This window comes from Prosopis cineraria, unplaced genomic scaffold (assembly GCF_029017545.1).
Source record: "Prosopis cineraria cultivar Desert tree isolate PC_DT_omini unplaced genomic scaffold, ASM2901754v1 PC662, whole genome shotgun sequence".
Classification (NCBI taxonomy): Eukaryota; Viridiplantae; Streptophyta; class Magnoliopsida; order Fabales; family Fabaceae; genus Prosopis; species Prosopis cineraria.
Window position 1 is genome coordinate 24,929 of NW_026555987.1, and position 19,746 is coordinate 44,674.

Here is a 19,746-nt window from a genome sequence, read left to right on the forward strand (position 1 = left end):
ATAACATACATTATTCATCCTTTAAGCAATTCCTTAACTTATTTAATATATCTAACTCAGTTATATTTTTTTAAGTGCAACTTCTAGTTTTTATGATTACAATGCACACTAACAATCTTGTTTCCATAAAGAATATCATTATTCCATGTTAAAATTAATTATAAATCTAAACCATATTTTTCAAAAAATATTCAAACACTTGTTATACTCGTCAAAATTGATTACAAACTCAAAACCATGATATCTTAAAAATATCCAAAAATCACATGCATGTCAAAATCAATTAAAAACACAAAATCATGATTATCTCATAAAGGCAAGCATCTTAAGACAATAAAAAGAGACTCAACATTTTTCGGACAAGTATTGTTGCTGTACGGTGTATTCCACTGGATTTCGATTACTGTGGATCGTCGAATCAGGATAGTGTAAAAATATGCAACCAAGCGCCCACCGTGGGGCTCGAACCCACGACCACAAGGTTAAGAGCCTTGCGCTCTACCGACTGAGCTAGACGGGCTTCGTATGGTGCCAGTTGCTCATACAGTATCACAAAATACAAATCTGGGTTGAACAAAGTTGCCTGTTTTCATGAGAGCACAGGGCTGAAAATTATAGATTTTAAGTACGAACAAACTTCTAAACCTGCTCCTGTTAGGCCACGTGAAAAGGTTTCAGGAGGTTCATTTAGACCCTTTTTTCTTTTACTATTAAAAATAAAATATTTTTAACTTTAAAATTAGATTCAGACTTTATAATATATGTTAATATTTTAAAATTAAAATCCATATTACTTATTTTAAATTTTTGGATCTTATAATTAGTATTTGGAAAAAAGAATGTGTGATGTTATGATGTAAAAATCAAATTTTTAAAAAATAAAAAAAGAATTATGAGTTGGGCCATGAGCTTAACCAATAAGATTATAGCCTAAGTCCATATGAATTAAGTTCACCCTTTACTAGTTTCATTTTTAAATCACAATTAAAATAAATAAAATTGGAGGATTGTTTTCAATTGGATAACACCCATAAGTAATAAAAAAATAAAGTTAAATAAACCATAAAGTCGGTTCAAAACTTGCACCTGTTTTTTTTTTTTTATGAAAATCTGTCCACATTAAATGATAATTTGATTTAATTAAATATTTTATGAGAAGTGCGCTGATAAAAAAAAATCATGTATTTTCTGTTTGTTGGGTTTCTATTTATTTGTTGTCGCTGTTAAAATTTATTTTATTCATTATTTAATATTAATCTCTTAAGTTTATTTTGATTATTAATTTAATTTTTATTATTTAAAAAGGAGTTGACATTATTAAAATTTATTGGCATAAAGAAGATTATATTGATAGCAACCATATAAATTAATAAAAAAGTATAATTATATTGATAAAAACTAAACTAATTCAAGAGTAAATTTATTCTCATTTAACTATATATAAGTATTAATCCATCAATATATTTTATACATTAAATTATTTGGAAAATTAATTTGTGTTTTAAACTCAAAGGATTCATGTGGTAATTTAAAACATATTAAAGATTAAATTGATAAAAATTAAATTTAAGATATCAAATTAATAATTGATACAAACTTAAATGACTGAAAATTTTATTATTCTTGACTAATAATCTTTTAAAGTCGAGATTTAACTCTCATTTGTTTAGTTTATTTTAAAAAAAATCACTCATTTTTGAGAAAAAAATATATTTTGTGAATTTTTATGATATTTTTTAGGGTCCATTTATTTAAAATTAAAAATAAATAATTTTTAGGTAGTTTAAAAATTTTATAAAAAGAGATTTATTTTTTAGAGATTTTATAAAAAGCAAAAATTGTATTATATTTGGTTATAATAACAAAAAAGTGATTATTAGTTAGTTATTTTTAATTTGTCTGATATCTTTCTTAATTTTTATTTTATAAAAATAATTATTATTATATTATTTTAAAATTTTATAATACTTTTACATATCTCCCATTTTTAAAACATCCTTTCTCATCTACCCTATTAATTTTTTTAAAAAAAATCATCAAAATATCTTATTAAAATAATCAAACATCTACTTTATTTGAAATTCTAATTATCTTTAAAAATTTAAACAAATATCATAAAAAATGATAAAATAGACTTTTTAAATAAGTAATTTTTTTCTTGAAATAAGATAAAACAAACGAGATCTTAAACTTTTAAAAATAATAAAAAATAAAAAGAATAATTTTTTCATATTTATAAAAGTTAATCAAAAGATTATACAAATGTCATAAAAATTGATAAATAATTTTTTTCAAAAAATAAGTATTTTTTTAAATAAGCTAAAACAAATTGATCCTTACATTTTTAAAAATAATTAAAATCCTGAAAAAAATAAATTTTTTATTATTTTAAGAAGTTACTTTAACTAACTTCTAAAAATAATATATAATAGGTGAGAAAGTGTGTTTTAAAGAGTTAAAATATGTGAAAATATCATCCAAGAAAATATCATCCAATTTTAAAATAATATAATAATAAATTATTTTTTATAAAATAAAAATTAATAAAGATATTATAAAATTTAAAAATAACTAACTATTAATCATATTTTTAATATGTAAATCAAACATATAATAATATTTACTTTTTATAAAATCTCTACAAAATAATTTTTTATAAAATATCTAAACTACTTAAAAAAATTATTTTTAAATTTTAAACAAATGACTCCTTGAGAATAGTAAGAAGAGTTTTTTGTTTTTTGTTTTTTTTTTTGTTGGGCTTGGGGAAGTGGGGGATCCAAGCAATTACTCTTCCTTTGGGCTTTTCTCCAGAGAAGTTGAGACACCACATCCGCCAACCTGTAAGCAATTACAAGATTTCTTGATTATAACATATAATTAAAAAGAGCTTCAACTCCAGTTTTTCTTTGAAAGAATAACAAATAAACATCCTTGAAAAATATCAAAAACTTTTTTACTATTGAAACATCATACTTTTATAATTTAACAGCCTTCATTTTGTATTAATTTTCTTACAAAGTCTTCAATTGTCATTCTTTCCTCGTTTTTTTGGGTCAAGATATTGCTTTTGATGTTCATAAAGTTGAGATGTGGAAGTAGCCTTATACCTATTGTCAAATAATGTGTTGGTGCCTCTATCACATGGAGAAATATCCATAAGGTGTGGGATTCATTTTTTAAGAGTACAAAAAACATTTAAGTCACGTTTGCTTATTAGAATAAAATGAAATGGATTGAAAAAATTAAAATAAAAATGAATTAAATCATCTTTCCCACTATGATAAGTATGATAAAATTTATTAATATATACTAAGAATGTAAGGATCATTTTCACCCTCTAAAAGTCACATAGATCATGATTTTCAATCTCATAAATTAAATTACCCTTCTACTTTATGAATTTGCTCACCTACCCTTTTGATCATCTTATTTTTATCTTTATTTTTTCAATCCATTCCATTCTGTTAAGCAAACATGACCTTAGTCTTGGACTCGAAGACTTCCTTTTGGCTCAAAAGATGGCTTCCCAATAAAGTATCGCTCATTGATTTGGTCAGTAGTGTTAGAGAATTCATTCATGTTAATGAAATGGCGAGAGATTATATACTTCCTTTGGGTGTTTAGAATGTGCATAAATGAGACCTTAGTTTCAGAATCAAGTGGTGAACCTCATTATCAACACCATTGTTCCCAATGAGGAGAGTAATAAGAACAAACACTATATACACTGTATAATATTCGGGCACTTTTTAAATTTAATAAAAATAATAATAAATTTAATCAAAAAATAAAATTTTAATAATACAGATAAAATAAAAGAATATTTAATTAATAGAGTTTAATTTTATTTTAACTTAGATAATTTTTTTTGGTTAGTATATTATTTCTTTTAGTTCATTAAAACAACCAAAAAATATCAAAAATACAAAAATAAAATTTAATCCTTTTTAGGATTATATTTTAAAAAATAAAAATAATAACGTAAAGAAGATAGATAAATTTAATTGGTCCTCAAAATTAATTTTGAAAATGAAAAAAAAACCTTGCTTAAATCTTGAAAAATCTCTCTTAAATTATCCTAACCATTCAAAAATATTGAGAATAAACTTTTTGAGAGTTAACTATTTTTAAATTATTTTTCTTAAATCTTATTGTTTTTCATTTAAAAAAAACAAAGATATCCTTCTTTAATTCAAAATTATTTTTTCCCTCTTAATCTAATTTCTAAAATCAATAAACATAATTAACAAGCAAAAAAAAGAGTTATGTTTTTTTAAAAAAATAAATAAACCAAAGGTTAAACATATCAATGTTTAACCATCAGTTCCTATCCTTCTCTCGGTTAGAGCACATGCACCCATAGCCCTAAAGGGCTTTTCTTCAGTGTAGAAAAGAGAGAGAGCAAGTGCACGAGCGAAAAAAAATGCAAAAGCAAAAAGCAGAGAACGGAACAAAAACACAAGACATTTTTTGCTAGAGAGCAAAAGCAAAAGAGCAGAGGAAAATGGACGAGAAATAAGAGAAAGAAGAAAGAAGAGCATAGACTCATAAACACACAAACACTTTCGGTTGCACGTAAAAGAACAGAAAAAAAACACGCAGAAAAAACAAAAGCAAAGAGCAGAGGAGAACATACGAAAAATACAGAGAAAGTAGAAAGATGAAGAGTAGAGAGAGACGCATGCAAGCGCAATAGTCAGAGAGAAGAGCTACACACAAGCTTTGAAAGAAACTCTTCCCTGCTTTTGCTTTTGAGAGATGAATAAATGAGAGAGGGGGCATTATGAGCATCCTACGACACTGCTTGGAAGGTGAAGCAAATGAGCCTCAACCCCTGAGTCTCCTAACCTCATAGATGATATGGAACTATCACTTGAAAGAGTTAGCAAAGCAACGATAGTTCCTTCAAGCTCTCACTCTCTACCGATGTAACAGCCCTCCTGGGTCACCACTGCCTCTCCAGGGTCTTTTCCCAGGCGCTGGACAACACACATGTCACCACATGATTGCCGGCTTTAGCCCAGGTGGTACTGAGCGTATTCCTCACCCCACCCTCACGGGGGTCTTTTGGAACCTCCCCAGACTCGAACCTCCAACCTCTACCACCTTAATGAAGTTGAGGCGAAGTCTGGTACCATTGAGTCACTTGACTCAATGGTACCAGACTTCGCCTCAACTTCATTAAGGTGGTAGAGGTTGGAGGTTCGAGTCTGGGGAGGTTCCAAAAGACCCCCGTGAGGGTGGGGTGAGGAATACGCTCAGTACCACCTGGGCTAAAGCCGGCAATCATGTGGTGACATGTGTGTTGTCCAGCGCCTGGGAAAAGACCCTGGAGAGGCAGTGGTGACCCAGGAGGGCTGTTACAACCGACACATACTTCGCTCTGGTTGTTTTCCCAACACCTTTACTTCCCCTTCGCTTTCAAGTGATATGTCGTCCTCTTATTCCCTCTTATGGGTTGCCAACTCTACAGCCATGTCATCGGAATCGGGTGCCAACCTGATCCTTATATACAAACTTCTCTAATTTCTATGTATTGTAAATGTTCCTTCATTCAAAACACATGCAAAGTGTTCGATAAAGTTGGCCCCTGAATGAACTTCACTATTTCTTATAATGATATGATATCGAGGTACATCTACAACTCTAAAATTTTAAATGCACTCGAGTTCTTTTGCCGAATGAGGAAGGAGGAGTTGAAGCTTATAGCAAGAGCTGAGAGTTGGAGAGGGATTGAAAGGAAAAAAAAGGGAGAAGATGGTTCAGCTTAAGGGACACAAGTGAGGCATGCATAGGCTTTCATTCATTTAACAACTTATAAAAAACAAATATAGCAGTCTTCCGCGAGAGCATATAGTGTATGCAGTGATGTTTCATCAACCCCTTTACCCCTACTTTACCTCGCTCAGACTCACACTATACTTCATTTTTCTGAATTTGGCATCTTGAATGGTTCTTTCCACTAATCTCAGTTTAAATTCATACCCATGAATGATGAATCCCTAGACTCTTAATTTATCTCAAGAAAAACACAATTTGTTGGGTTCACTTCGGTGATGATGGTCTGTTTGCTGTGGCAATCAGGGCTTGTATGCTTATTTCTTTAGTTTTCCCTGTCTCTGATAGTAGACAAGAGGGGGATAGTGATTCCGCTATTGACAAAACTAATACTAGGTTCGCTGTGATGGGGATTCTTAGCTTCATTCCTTATTTTAATTGGCTAGTAATCTGCATTTTCTGTTCTTTCATCTTTTGGGGAATATACAATTTGATTATTGAAAGTTTAGCTCTTAACCCTTGAATTGTTAGATTTTTATTTAATTGCTATCCACATCTTGAGTAAGATTGGGATGTGATTTGGTCAAGTGAATAAGGAACAAACATGTATTTCATCAGAGCTTTTTTTCTTTAAATGTAAATTGAGGACTTTCATTTAAAATATGAACAAACATATATTTTTACATGTTAATACATAGGTGACTTTAATATGAAATTTTGTATCCATGACATTCTCTAACTATTGTTTGAGACATAAGATTTTTTAGATCTCATTTACCTATTCAATTACATTGGTTTTTTGAGAGTTGGTCAATAAATTGCATGTTAATTTTTACAACTTAATTGGTGAATTTTTCTCTTATTGTGCAGAGACATTCTCGAGTTGAATTTTTATATTCATATTTCTCTACATGTGCAATTTGATGTATAAAACTTTAAATTATCATTTTTAGAGTTCATTTGTAGAGTGGAATATAATAATTTTTAGATGACAGACAGTAAAACATGGATATTCTTAAATAATCAATATCGTAAGAGAAATTTAAAATCTCCATAAGTATTTTGAAATAATCATCTACCGTATAAATCAATAAGATTTTACATGTATGAAGGTCCAACTTATATATATTAAAAATGAGTTCTAATGGCTCACCATTAAAATTAACTCTTTTTTTTATAATTTAAATTAATAAAATATTTAAGTCTCATGTGAAATTTTAAGAATCTTTATAGAGAATTAAATTAAGTGCATTATCATGTGGGATAATAAATCTTCACAGATATCGTGTTTCTCAATTTATATGGTAAATAAATAAATAAATTTTGTAAATAAAATAATAAATATTTTTTAATAAAATTAATTAATTAAATTAAGGTATTAAAGATTTTGATTATATGAGATTTTTAAATATCTATAGACCTCTAGAATAATCATCTTACCGTGTAAGTCAATAAGATTTTGCAAGTATAACGATTAAGGTTTCTATACTTAAAAATGTACGTTGTATAATTACACATTAAAATATATTCAATATATATTATTTAATCCTTTCATTATGTGAGGATTTTAAATCTTCATGAATATTTAGAATAATTATATTATATTACCATAAAAGTCAATAAGGCTTTGCATGTATGATAATTAAAAGTCTTTAAAAATATATATATGTATGAACACACTTAAAAATATAAGTAAAATAAATTAAGTTGTTAAAACTTTTTATTGTGTAAGATTTCAGAATCTCCACAAATATTTAGAATAATTGTATTATTGTATGAGCTAATAAAGTTTTACAAGTATAGCGATTAAATTTTTAATCATAAAATATATAAATAATAATAATAATAATTTTAAACTCTTTTCTTTTCTTTATTTCAAAAATTTAAAAATAAAAAAAATAATTGAAATTAAAATACTTTTTACAATTTAAAACACACATATCAAAATTTTAAAAAATTATTTTATTTATAAAATGGTGAATTATTTTTAATTAATTTCTCTTCAAAAATATTTTCACCAACAACTTATAATCCCGAACTATGTGAATTTTAATTTCCATCATAGGGTTCGTAGGCCTCAGAATCTAATTTTGAGTCAAGTCCTCCTTTGTAAATAAATAAATATTTCTCACTTAATTATTATCATTTTTTATATATCAAACATATGAATAAGAAAAGGATAATTAAAAAAACTTTAAAATCATATTAATTTAGCATAATAAATTTTAGGTAATCGTTTTTATGAATGAGTGTTGTGTGGTGCCTAACATCTTTCCCACACTCAATCGACTCTCAAACTTATTTTTTAATTTCGCAAACTATCCTCACCTTCTTTAAATAGTTTCTCAATATTTTTCTTAAAATTTTGATGGCGACTCCCATTTCGTCAATTTTCACTCCGAAGGCAGGAACATCTACTCTCACGCGCAGTCTACATTGCATTTTTCGAGTGCGACAAACACATATTCAACTGACAAAACTTGTATTGCTAAATTTGGTTATTCTTTTCTTTCTGTAGGTATGGAGAACAACTGAAGCCAAATTTGGAGGAACATTTGGAGATTAAATATCCTAGAGAAGATAAAAGCTCTATTTTGACAATTGGCACATGAAAAAGTGCATACAATTGATTTGCGTCTGAAAGGAGAGTTGGCTACTTCGAGCCCTTGCCACCTTTAAACATAACAATGTAAAGGATTTCTATGCATCTTTTTGTGACTATCAACATGATGAGATGGTAGAAGGAGTATATCCGATAAGATTTGGTTGATAAATTCTTTGAGTTAGACAGATGTCAATGGATAAATTGGAATATGAATAAGCAAGTCAATCGAGTCTTTGCCAAAGTTGTCCCCTAGAATATTTTATTTGCTCACATTTGCTAGCATTTGGAAGAATAGGTGTATTGCTCTTTTTCAATAGAGTAGTGAATGCAAGGTTGCTAAATTCGTGATAAGAATATAAACTTGAAATATAAACTCGTAAGAGTCGACCTCTGTTAATAAATATTCTTTAAAAGTACATGATTAAATAATTAAAATACAAAGTATGACAATAGTTTAATTTAAATATATTTTAAGTATAAATTATTAAAATTAAATTTATCTGCATTTATAGATCATTATGCTCAATATATAAATTTCAAAATATAAGTACTTATTTTTGGTATTTTTTATTTTTTATTAATATTAATTTTTGGTTTTTAAATTTTATTTTTCATTGAACCAAATTCTACTATTTCCATGAATTAAGTTTTACGTAGTTTATATCTATCTTACTCAACGAGTTTATGAGCAAATTGACACGATTTTATAAATTAGAAATGTAAAAACAATAAACTCAAAAAGTTAACTTATAAGTTTAATCAAGTTTCATATAGTCCAAGTTTATAAGTAAGTTAATACAATTTTATAAGTTATAAACATAAAAATGATAAACTCGTAAAGTTAACTCAAAAGTTTTATGACAATGAGTGAATGTGTGGTTGAAGAACTATCAAGCTTTATTTATAAAGTGACTGTTGATTTAAAGTTAGGACAGCAAATAAGTAAAGCTACTACACAACGATGTGTAAAGAATACAAGTAGGATACTAATCGATTTTATCACACTGGAGACAGATGGATCAACTACTATTAATGGACTAAGTAGCTATATGGTGGGGTTTTGATAGATGCTAATGGTAATTGGATCTTGGGCTAATCAAAAGTAAAGTCACATTCCTCCTGCTATAGTTGAGATATATAGTATTTTTACAGGTTTTGAACTTTGTTGGAAAAGAGGTTTTAAAGTTGTGAAGGTCTACTGTGATTGTGTTTACGCTATATCAGTAATCACAAGGAACAATTATACTTATTACATATCATTGGTGCTACTAGGAAATTAATTTGTAGGAATTGGTCTATAAATTTTAATTTTATGTTTAGGATAAACAATAGAGAGGCTGACTATTTAGCGAAGCTTTGTCATAGCATTCCTGCGGACTTAATCCCTTTGAGGTGTCACCATAGATAGGTTTCTGAGTCTCTGGGGTGGTGCCGTTTTGTTTTTGTTTTTCTGTTTTCTTCTGGTTTTTTTTTTCCTGTTGTGTTCCCTGTGTTTTAGGTGTTTTTTTCATTGTTTTTAAAACCGGACCGGACCGGCCGGTCCGACCGGTGAACCGGTGACCCGGCCATGTGTCCGGTCCGGTTTTCTTTTTTTTTTGTTTTCAGTTAACCCGGGTTAACCCGGGTGACCCGGGATTAACCCGGATTAACCCGCCCAACCCCTCGGTTCAGGCGGGTTGGGCGGGTTGAAATTTAAAAAAAAAAAATAATGATTAATTAAGATATATATTTATTTTTAACATGATAATGATTAATGATAGGTCAATATGAGTCATAGGGTAAAAAAAATATACTTATGTCAGATAAGGGGATGAAACAAGTAAAAAGAAATCAAAAAGTATAAATATATATTATATTATATTATTTTTTAATTTGAATTATTTAATTAAATAATTTTTAAAATATATCACTTTCATTTATTATCTTTTATTTTAAAATAAATTTTTATTTCTATTATTTTAACTCATTGAAATTTTTTTATCATTTAGTTAACCTTATTTTAAAAAAATATAGAAATGTTGTTATACTTTATTATTGTTACAATTATTGTTATATGTTATATGAGATATTAAGACTTGGATATGTATGAACGTATTGAGAATTAATACATTTTTTATTTAAATTATATATTTTATTATGACCGGTCTGACTCCGGTTTGACCCCCGGTTGAACCCATGACCCCTGACCCCTGAGCTTGGCCGGTTCAATGACTGGTCCGGTTTTCAGTACCTTGGTTTTTTTCTTCTATTTTGGCCTTTCCCGTTTGTTGCCTCTCTTTGGTTTCTGTTTTGAACGAAGGTTTATCCATTCATTATTAAAAAAAAAGTTGAAATGCTGTTAGATAAATTTAAGTGCAAAGTGCAGATATTTAAAAGTAATCCGGAGAACTGGAGAATTGCGATGGCATTCGGTTATATAACTAATATCTTGTCTAAAACTAATATTCACTTTTGGCATATTTCAGCAAAATAAAAAAAATTAAATTTAATTAATTATGTTTTAAAATTTAATAAATTTTTACATATTTTTCTAATAAAAATAAAAATAATTACCTTTGATATGCTTTTTAACATTTAATAAAAATAGAAAAATAGAAATGAATATAGACAGCAAAATGTCACAAAAGTATGATCAAAATTAATAGTATCTTTACATGGATCACTACCAAATTTCAATTTTCTCCCTAACTTTATGAATCATCGCACGTTAATGCAAAGCCATCCATTTAGCTGAGATGAATCACGAATCGGAATAGCAGATGGGATAAAATAAAATTTTTCAGTATGCCATGCCGACCACAACCCTGAGCTCAGAAAGTACAATTTGGGGTGAAAATCGGGCACGTCCACCCACTGCGAATCTGGCACGAGCACTAACAAGAACGAGAAGACAAGACGGAGTGAAAAAAGGCGGAGAGGGGATTCTGGTTTCACGTAGCTGCCAATGGCAGTAGCAATCATCACTAACCTGTTCCGCGTTCATACCCCTGCAACTCGACTCCGCAGCTCCAACTTGTGTTCCTTACGCCGTTCTACTCGCCGATACAGACGCGCTTCCTTTGCATATTCCCTGGCCTTTCTTGACACCAAATCCATCGTAATGCTTCTCCTTCCTCTTATTTCTAGCCAATTACAATAATATGCAATACCTATTGTTTTTTGGGCTAGGTAGGCTTGTGTTGAACAATTAAGGGAGTAAAGACGCTGTTTTTTTTTTTTTTTGGAAATAAGTTTTATGTGCGCAGATGAGAATATTAAAATCTGCTTGTCCTTTTGTTTGGATGGAGACATGGAGTGAATGCTATGGAAATTAGAAAGAGATGAACTGAGAGCCAATGCCCAAGCAATAGGGTCATAGGGGTTTTGGAGCATTAAAGTCGTAAACGAAATCGGGCCGGGGGCCCTTCGTGTTGTGTACTTTAGTTCTGGCTGTAATAGTGAGTACAAGATGAATGCATAGTAACTGTTTGTTAAATTCTTCAGTTCTTGAATCACCCCCGGGGGGAGGGGGGAGAGGCTTTATCTTTTGAATATTTTCTCTTTTACCCACGTCGCCTTGATTGCCATTTCTCGGTCCAATTGGTGTTTAGGACCCCGTTAAAGTTGATAAGGAAGCCAACCGGATCAGGAACTTATTGGCTTGTCCCATATGTTACGACTCCTTGACGTGGACTGGTGATCCTGCTTTCTCCGTGTGAGTTGATTTGTTTAACTAATCTTCGACCTGTAAAACCATTGCCCGCTTACTGAAGATAGCAATTTATCTTTTATTCATTGTTTTCTTTCATGTGTGAGTGTGGATCTGTGGCTGTGATAAAAGATTTTCAGTACATAAATAGTCATGACATGCTTGCTGGACAGCTAACTGGTCTCGATTTCTTCCTGGATCGTTTAATAAAGGGATTCTACCCCTGGATCTTGCTTGCAATGTAGCACGTGTATGAAGACGTTTGTAGGGAATGAAGCATATATTGATCTTACGACAGCAAATGGGGCTAAGAGTTATGGGGAACCGATGCCAGCTTCCACAGAGCTTTTCAGGCATGGAAGCTTTTTTCCCCTCTTGTATTTTTGAAGGTTGAACCTTTGATTGTCAGTCGGGCATGCTTAGGAGTTAGGACTGTTTGCTTGTAGCGGTAATAGAAACTGGAAATGTGGAATCTTTCCTTACCCTGACCTAATGTTAACATTTTTCTCCCTGTAAGCTGGCAAAATTTTATCCAATTATTCAGATAAAGGGCTTACCTTATCAGAATAATAATAAAAGTAGAATTTAGTTATCGAAGAGGTTGTTCTTGTGAAGAACTGACCACGAAACTAGCTTGCAACACTGATGCGCACTGGCTGTTCTTGTTCTTGTTCATTGTATCAGGGTGCCACTGGTATCATTTCTGTATGAGAGGGGTTGGCGTCAAGCTTTCTCTGTATGGGGTGGTTTCCCTGGTCCTGAGAAAGAGGTGAATAGAATTGTCTCTCTTCCTCAAGCATATATCCTCTTGGTTGATCCTGGTGTTTTTTTATGTGATGTTTCATTCATAAGATCTATCATTGCCTTGTCTGCAGTAAGTTTCTACTAATACTGAATACGCTGCCTTCCAACTGGAAAAAGAGTGATTGTAGAGAAGTTTCCAATTGACTGTTAAGTCTGGTACCTTTGAAGGAGCATTAGAAACTGTCAAAGTAGCCAATAAGATAAGGGTTTTTCAAAGAAGAAATTGCCCTCAGTTTGCTAACTACTTATGCAGCAGCTTATATAGGTTCAGCAAGATATATTCGAAAGCTTTTCTGGAAATGCCAAAAAAATGTCTTAGTCCTTGTGGCCCCATATTGGCATTCCTAGCCAAAATAAGCTCATTGACGTATGCAAATTCAGATTTTGCTTGTAAAATATGTGATGAAATTCTGAAATGCCAATGGCTTTAGTTCTTAAATCATGCCTCTCGTTTGTACTCCTGAAGCAATATTAGAATATCTTGTAATTGTGGACTTTCAAGTGCACTTCCCTTGACATAGTTCAATTTCCAATTATGCCTTCAATTGATTTGGACTGCAGTTTGAACTTATGAAGGATTTCTTGAGGCCAGTCATGGGAGGAAACATAATTGACGCAAGCTGTGCAAGTGGATTGTTTTCAAGATTATTTGCAAAGAGTGGATTGTTTTCCTCTGTAGTTGCTCTAGATTACTCTGAAAACATGTTGCAGCAATGCTACGAGTTCATTAAGCAGGAGGAGAATTTTCCAAAAGAGTACTCAGTTTATATTTTTAATCTAATCAGAATCCATGCTATTTAACTGTGAATTAAAGGACTACCCACCTCTCGATGGACTGCTTCTAAATTAAAACTTTAATTTATATTTCAGTCATATCTCATTAATATTTTGTTTTTAGGAACTTCATCTTGATGAGAGCAGATATATCTAGGCTTCCTTTTGTTTCTAGTTCTGTTGATGCTGTGCATGCTGGCGCTGCTATTCACTGTTGGCCTTCACCATCAGCAGCTGTAAGAAGATAATTATTCATTACTACAATGTTTCATTTGTTCAGGATAAATTTTCTACCTGACCCTTGTAATAGTTAATGCGCAGGCTATGCAGCCTGTATTCAAACAACATCCATTTATTGCATGATTTCGGTAATCTGATTTTTCAGGTGGCTGAAATAAGTCGAGTTTTGCGACCTGGAGGGGTCTTTGTTGCAACTACTTATATACTAGACGGGCCCTTTTCTTTTTTCCCATTTCTACGTGAACTGCGTCAGGTATATAATTTGTGTAGCTTGGGGCAGTTAACTGTGATTCAAACCCAACAAATTTGACATGCTCCATCATAACTGATAAACGGGGTGAGAAGGACGTAATTGAATATGTTCAGTTGCTTTTGTAGCTTTTTCATGCTTGGGATCTTCTAACTTTTATCTTCCAGTCTTGTACATCCTTTTACCTACATGCTCTGCAGCTTGCTTGTGATTTGGACATGGACGTGAATCATAAGGTAGTGTTTGATTGGAAGGGAGGGGAGGGATTTTGTCTCCCTCTCCTTGTTTGGCTTTAAAATTTCCCCTCCCCTTCCAACCCTCCCCTCCAAATTGGAGGGATTGGGAGGGAAGGGGTAAAATTTGCCACACCTTGACAAATATACTCTTCATGATAAGTCCAAAAAATGCAAATATGTTTCTCCAATATCTAAACACTAATAAAATGAGGGTAAAATTGTCCCTATATAGTTATTTTTTCTCCCTTCCTCCTAAACCAAATAAGATAACATGAAATCCCTCCTCTCCCTTTCCCTCCATTAAAATCCCTCCCTATCCCTCCCCTCCCCTCGAACTAAACACACTCAATTAATGTATTTTTTATGTGTTTTGGTTTTGATATAGGCAGTTATTATCAGTTTTGACGGGGCAATGTGTTTGTCTCTTATTGTAGACTCTGAAGCAAGTATCAGGCAGCTGCATCTCTCTGTCTGAACGTGAACTCGAAGATCTCTGCAGGGGGTGTGGGCTGGTCAGATTTTCATGCATAAGAAATGGGCTTTTTGTGATGTTCTCTGCTGCAAAGCCCAGCTAAGGATTCTCAGTCGTCCTCCCTTCTGATTATGATTTGCTGAAGCTGTTTGTAGATGTGATGGCATGTCTTGAGAAGATACGACGTAGTCATCTGTTGGGAGCAAAAAGCGCCTGTTGGAAATGCTTTTTTAAAACACTTCATGCGTAAAGAAAGGATTGGGTCACGGCTTCTTTGGCTCTTCAACACTTTTTCAGAGGCGCTGGAAGAAGATTCAAGGAAAGCATATTGTGTGTGTGTGTGTGTGTGTGTGTGTGTGTTTTGTCTTTTATGAAAACACACCGGTGGAGAAAGCTTACATGGGGACTTGAGCCTCATTGACCTAAAAAAGAAGCAGGGCACCCACGTCACACTGGGCCTCTTTATAAAGGCGTATGCCGAGCGTCACGCTTCTGTCAGTTTATGTGTTCCTTGAGTTGTAAAGGCGTGTAGTGAGCTTCACACTCCACTCATAGTCCATGTATTCCTTGTGTTAAAAAATAGAGAACCGGATGCTATTCAGTTTCGTTACATTGTTAGTAAAAGGATTTTTTGTCCTGTATGGATGAGGATTATCCTTTGCTGATGGTGGAGATGAATTTTCTGTCCTTATTGCTTATACCCATCTTAGTTGGTTCCTCTTGAAAAGGATTTGTTTACCAGAGAAATCATCCTTGTTTGACACCAAAAAAAAAAAAAAACGCGAAGACCAAGGCAGTGTCTTTTGTCGTTGTTTAAATTTCATGATGGTGAGAGTCGTTGGATTCACAATTTTTTTGGGAGTCCTTATTTGACAATTTTATACAGTTTACCTTGACGGGTTTCGCATATTTTGAATTATTGATAACAAGTGCTTAAGTGAACCCAATTTTCTTTTTTGGGGGTAATAAGTGAACCCAAAACCTTGGTATTCTCAAAGTAGGACAGCGACTTTGTTTGGGTAATATTGAAAGGGCTCCGCCTGCTGGGCCTCTTCATTCTGTCAGACCCTCTGACAAATCAGGGGCCGTGTAGACCCAGAACCCTGACCTCATGATAGCCTGGCCTCCCACAATGATGTACACAAAGTGACTACCACGTAGGTGATAGATATTAGATAAGACAAAGGGTGATGAAGGGTCCCAGTCAAATTCACAAGTTTAAATCATAAAAAAAAAAAAGGAAAGAAATAAAACATTTATATTTTCTCGCACCCTCCTATTCTTATCCTGGGTTAGTGGGCTGCTTCGTACACAAGGGAAAGAATTGTTGTGGGGGATGGCCCACCCAAAGATTCACGTGTCGCCTTCCAATCCCCTTCCGGTTTCCGCTCCCCACATCATTGTGTTTTACTTCTCTTAGCCTTTTTGCCGCTATCACGGCGGGGAATCACATGCTTTTGCTCATAGCTGCCTTCCCTAATTACTAGTATAATATTCATCACTTCTTTCCCTCAGCATCCTTTAATTTCCTCTCCATTATTTTGCCTTCCCTCACGCGTGTCAAGTTCTTGTAACTAATCAACTTTTAATCCTTTGTTTTTTGTAACTAACACGCGCATCAACTTTCAATCCTTTGTCGGATGCCTTCTGTTGTGTTTACCACCGTATATATCTTTTCAGGGCGGGGTTAATTGCATATCAGGGTTTTGACCCATAAAAAAAAATTACATATCAGGGGGTTCCTTTCGCGTTAATTCCCGACAGGTTGTCATGGAGGCTTAAAATAAAATTAGAACGCCGTTGTCTGTTTATCTTGCCATGTGTGGAACGTATGCCATCATTTAAGATAATCATTCGTTAGCTATACCAAGCGTGTGGATTCTTCCTACTCTTTTTCTTTCGGTGTTGGATATTTGATTTTTTCCTTCAATTGATGATTAAATTGGTTCTGTTTACAAAAATACAAGGGCCCACCAGCAGCAGCATGCATATGGACGTCGTATGAATACGATTAAATATACATGAGCAAATCATGGATATACATGAAAGAATAACTAGGAAATCAAAGAATCTCATGTAGGACTTTCAAGGAAGAAAAAATTATAATTATTAAAGTTCAATATATTTTAAAATTATTCTGCAAGCCTAAAACTTTTTTTGCAAATATATTTTAAAAAAAAGATAAAATTGCCCTTAGTAAAAAAGTCACATATCAAGAATAATAAGTTTAGTTTTTTACAACTATATGAATTGACAACTCTAAATTCACATATTAATGAGTAATTATTTATTGAAAGTGAAATTTTTATTTAGAGTTAAAATATTTCTCTTGATTAACTTAATAAATTTACAACTTAAAATTTGAATATTTACATGTACAGGTTTATTTATTCACAGGTCAAAGTTCAAAATTTATGACTTTATATATTCAAAATTAAAATTTATAGTGATATTAAATTTAGATTTTTATAACTATATGTTTGTCGATTCATAACTTTAGGTTCACATATTAATAAGTAATTGTTCATTGATAATAAAATTTTTTTATCAAAATAACAATTTTAGATTTTTACAATTAGATGTTTACAAATTATCAACTTTATGTTCATATATAATAAATAATTTTTCATTGACAGTGAATCTAAAATTCTTTATTTTTTTCTCAATAAAGATAATTGTGTCTTTTCCCTTAAAACTTAGTTGCAAAAAAAGTTCTTGAGCTTTTTATAATGTATTAAGATCAAAGTGTAATTTTTTTTTCTCTTGGAAGCCATAGATGAGAGTCTCCCAATAATTAGAGTCATGGGTCATGACCTGCCCTAGCCAGTAGCATGATCAAGCGTGCCCGGTCGAAGTTGGAGGATTCTCCATCCCAGTCACAGCGGCAATTGCTCATACCGCATTCTTCGCTACGCACTTACGGTCGTCATTGGGTAACATGTCCGCAGCCTATGTCAGTTGTCTTCACTCTCCAGGAAAGTCCTTTCCGTGTCCGTACACTCCGTAGGCGAAGGAGCCACTAATCTTGCCACCATTTGCTGCTCTCCAAGCCAACAAATTTGATTTTCTTCAATGACAAAGCACGTGCGACAACCAGGTCATAGGATAGATAGTAGCAATGCCCTCTCAACATTTCATCTCATCTCTTCTAGAGTTCTAGTTGATCATAATTTCTTCTACGTTGCTTATATACACCAGTAACCAACTCCTCATGACAAAGACCGTAGAGAGTGTGGCATCATTGGTAACTACTCCCTCCACTTCATTGAAGTTCACGTTTTGATTTTTTTTTTAGTAGTATGTGGGTTTAAGATTTCAATGAAGCAATATTTTTCTGTCGTCGTTTTTCCTTCTATCGATATGGAAGAATAATGCTTGAAAAGATAGTCAAGTTATTAAGGGTAGTTTAGTCGAGTATATTACATTATACGGATTATTTAATAATTATCTTTTAATAAGCAAAAATGTTATGAAACAAAGGAAATATAAGTAGTTTTTAAGAAAAAATTACATACCAATAAAATCTTTATTTTCATAAAAATATATATTGTTTTCCCTTCCACCCCTAATCTCAATTACTAATGCACTCTACAATGAGTGAGAAATACATTTATACAAAAAAAAATAGATTAATAAATATAAGGGATAAAATGAGAATTTTTTTTAACATACACTGAATTAGCTTATATTTTGAATCGATATTAATTGAGAAGAAATGTTTATATTTTGATTAGAGGGAGTATGAATTAAAAAAACTACACACATTTAAGGACACATCAATTTCATGGAATAATATGCGCACACAACTGCATACTTCAAAACTAGAAATCAACAAGAACCGTATTAAGCCATGAGGCAATAAATGAACGGAGAGTTATCCCTAGAACAAGAGAACACTTGCTTCTCCGCTAAAATTATGAATAATTATAAGCCCAGATTGCAAAGCGACCAGAGGACAGGACAGTGACGCACCAAATTAAACCCATCAGACAAGAGGGGTGGCATGAATAAGGTAAGAACTGCCGACAAATTAAACACACCGACCACTCCTCCACGTCTTTGCCTAATTTAATCGACACCGATCCATTTGCAGCGGTCAGTGGCGGCATCACCAACCACCTCCCGCATTCTCTTCTTTCTCCACGTCACTCACTCAACATCCGCACGTACCTCCCGACATTCTCTATCATTCCAAATCAAACCAGGCTGTGCGTGCGTGCGTGTGTTGAGAGCTTTCAAAATGGTTATTCACTTGTTCCCAGATCAGTTAACTCCTTGTAGATCGTAATCATAATATCAACACAGTAATCACAACGAAATTAACATCAATTTACTTCGCTCCTGCCATTATATAATTTATACGCTAATATTAATGCCACAACAGTCATGGATAAAATTTTCAATTAAAGCCACTGAGGGAGGAAAATAAAAATATCATCTGGTACTCGAGTGCAATATATAAATCAGGATATGTAAATGAGTAGGGGGAGGGAAAAAAAAAAGGAAAAAAGCGAAGGTATCACTAGAAATACAATTATCAACACAAACCACTAAAATGATGATATCAATTCATTGCATCATGGACTCTAGTGGTAATTAATAATACATTGGGTGAGCAGGATTCCTAATCATAAGAACAAGTCCGGGAATGAGGGGGGCTCCATTTCCGTGTTAGAGGCATTGATGTGGAGGGTCTTGTTGTGATGGTTAAAAGCTGCAGGACGAAAGTGGATGCCTTAGAGCCGTCCAAATAAGGCGTTCGGTTGATCTCTTGTTCCTCCTCCACTAGAAGTGGGAAGGCCAAAAGCTAGTGGCATTGATAGGCCACTCAGAAAACGGGATTCAGCGGAGCATGGTTCGTACCCAGATCCCAGAAGGTTGAGAGTTTGAGCTGAA

At 32.5% G+C, this 19,746-nt stretch overlaps 1 protein-coding gene and 1 non-coding gene across 6 annotated transcripts; one reads left to right on the plus strand and one right to left on the minus strand.

Annotated features, from left to right (window-relative positions):
- Positions 1 to 447: 447 nt before the first annotated feature.
- On the minus strand, positions 448 to 520 carry TRNAK-CUU (transfer RNA lysine (anticodon CUU)). The gene has a single exon. It is a non-coding gene; the product is annotated as a tRNA-Lys (tRNA).
- A 10,615-nt stretch (positions 521 to 11,135) lies between these two features.
- On the plus strand, positions 11,136 to 15,548 carry LOC129297954 (uncharacterized methyltransferase At1g78140, chloroplastic-like). 5 transcript variants are annotated; one of them, XM_054936312.1, is made up of 9 exons: positions 11,136 to 11,483; positions 11,977 to 12,080; positions 12,287 to 12,427; positions 12,759 to 12,843; positions 13,440 to 13,633; positions 13,777 to 13,888; positions 14,038 to 14,145; positions 14,271 to 14,378; positions 14,813 to 15,548. In XM_054936312.1, exons 1-9 carry the CDS (start codon positions 11,331 to 11,333, stop codon positions 14,951 to 14,953), a joined length of 1,146 nt encoding a protein of 381 aa, XP_054792287.1. In that variant the 5' UTR covers positions 11,136 to 11,330; the 3' UTR covers positions 14,954 to 15,548. The 5 variants fall into 5 exon arrangements, with proteins under 5 accessions (XP_054792287.1, XP_054792288.1, XP_054792290.1 ...); XM_054936313.1 differs by having other exon boundaries at positions 11,138 to 11,483; positions 14,310 to 14,378; XM_054936315.1 differs by lacking the exon at positions 14,271 to 14,378 and having other exon boundaries at positions 11,141 to 11,483; positions 14,038 to 14,229; positions 14,813 to 14,945.
- The last annotated feature ends 4,198 nt before the right edge of the window (positions 15,549 to 19,746 follow it).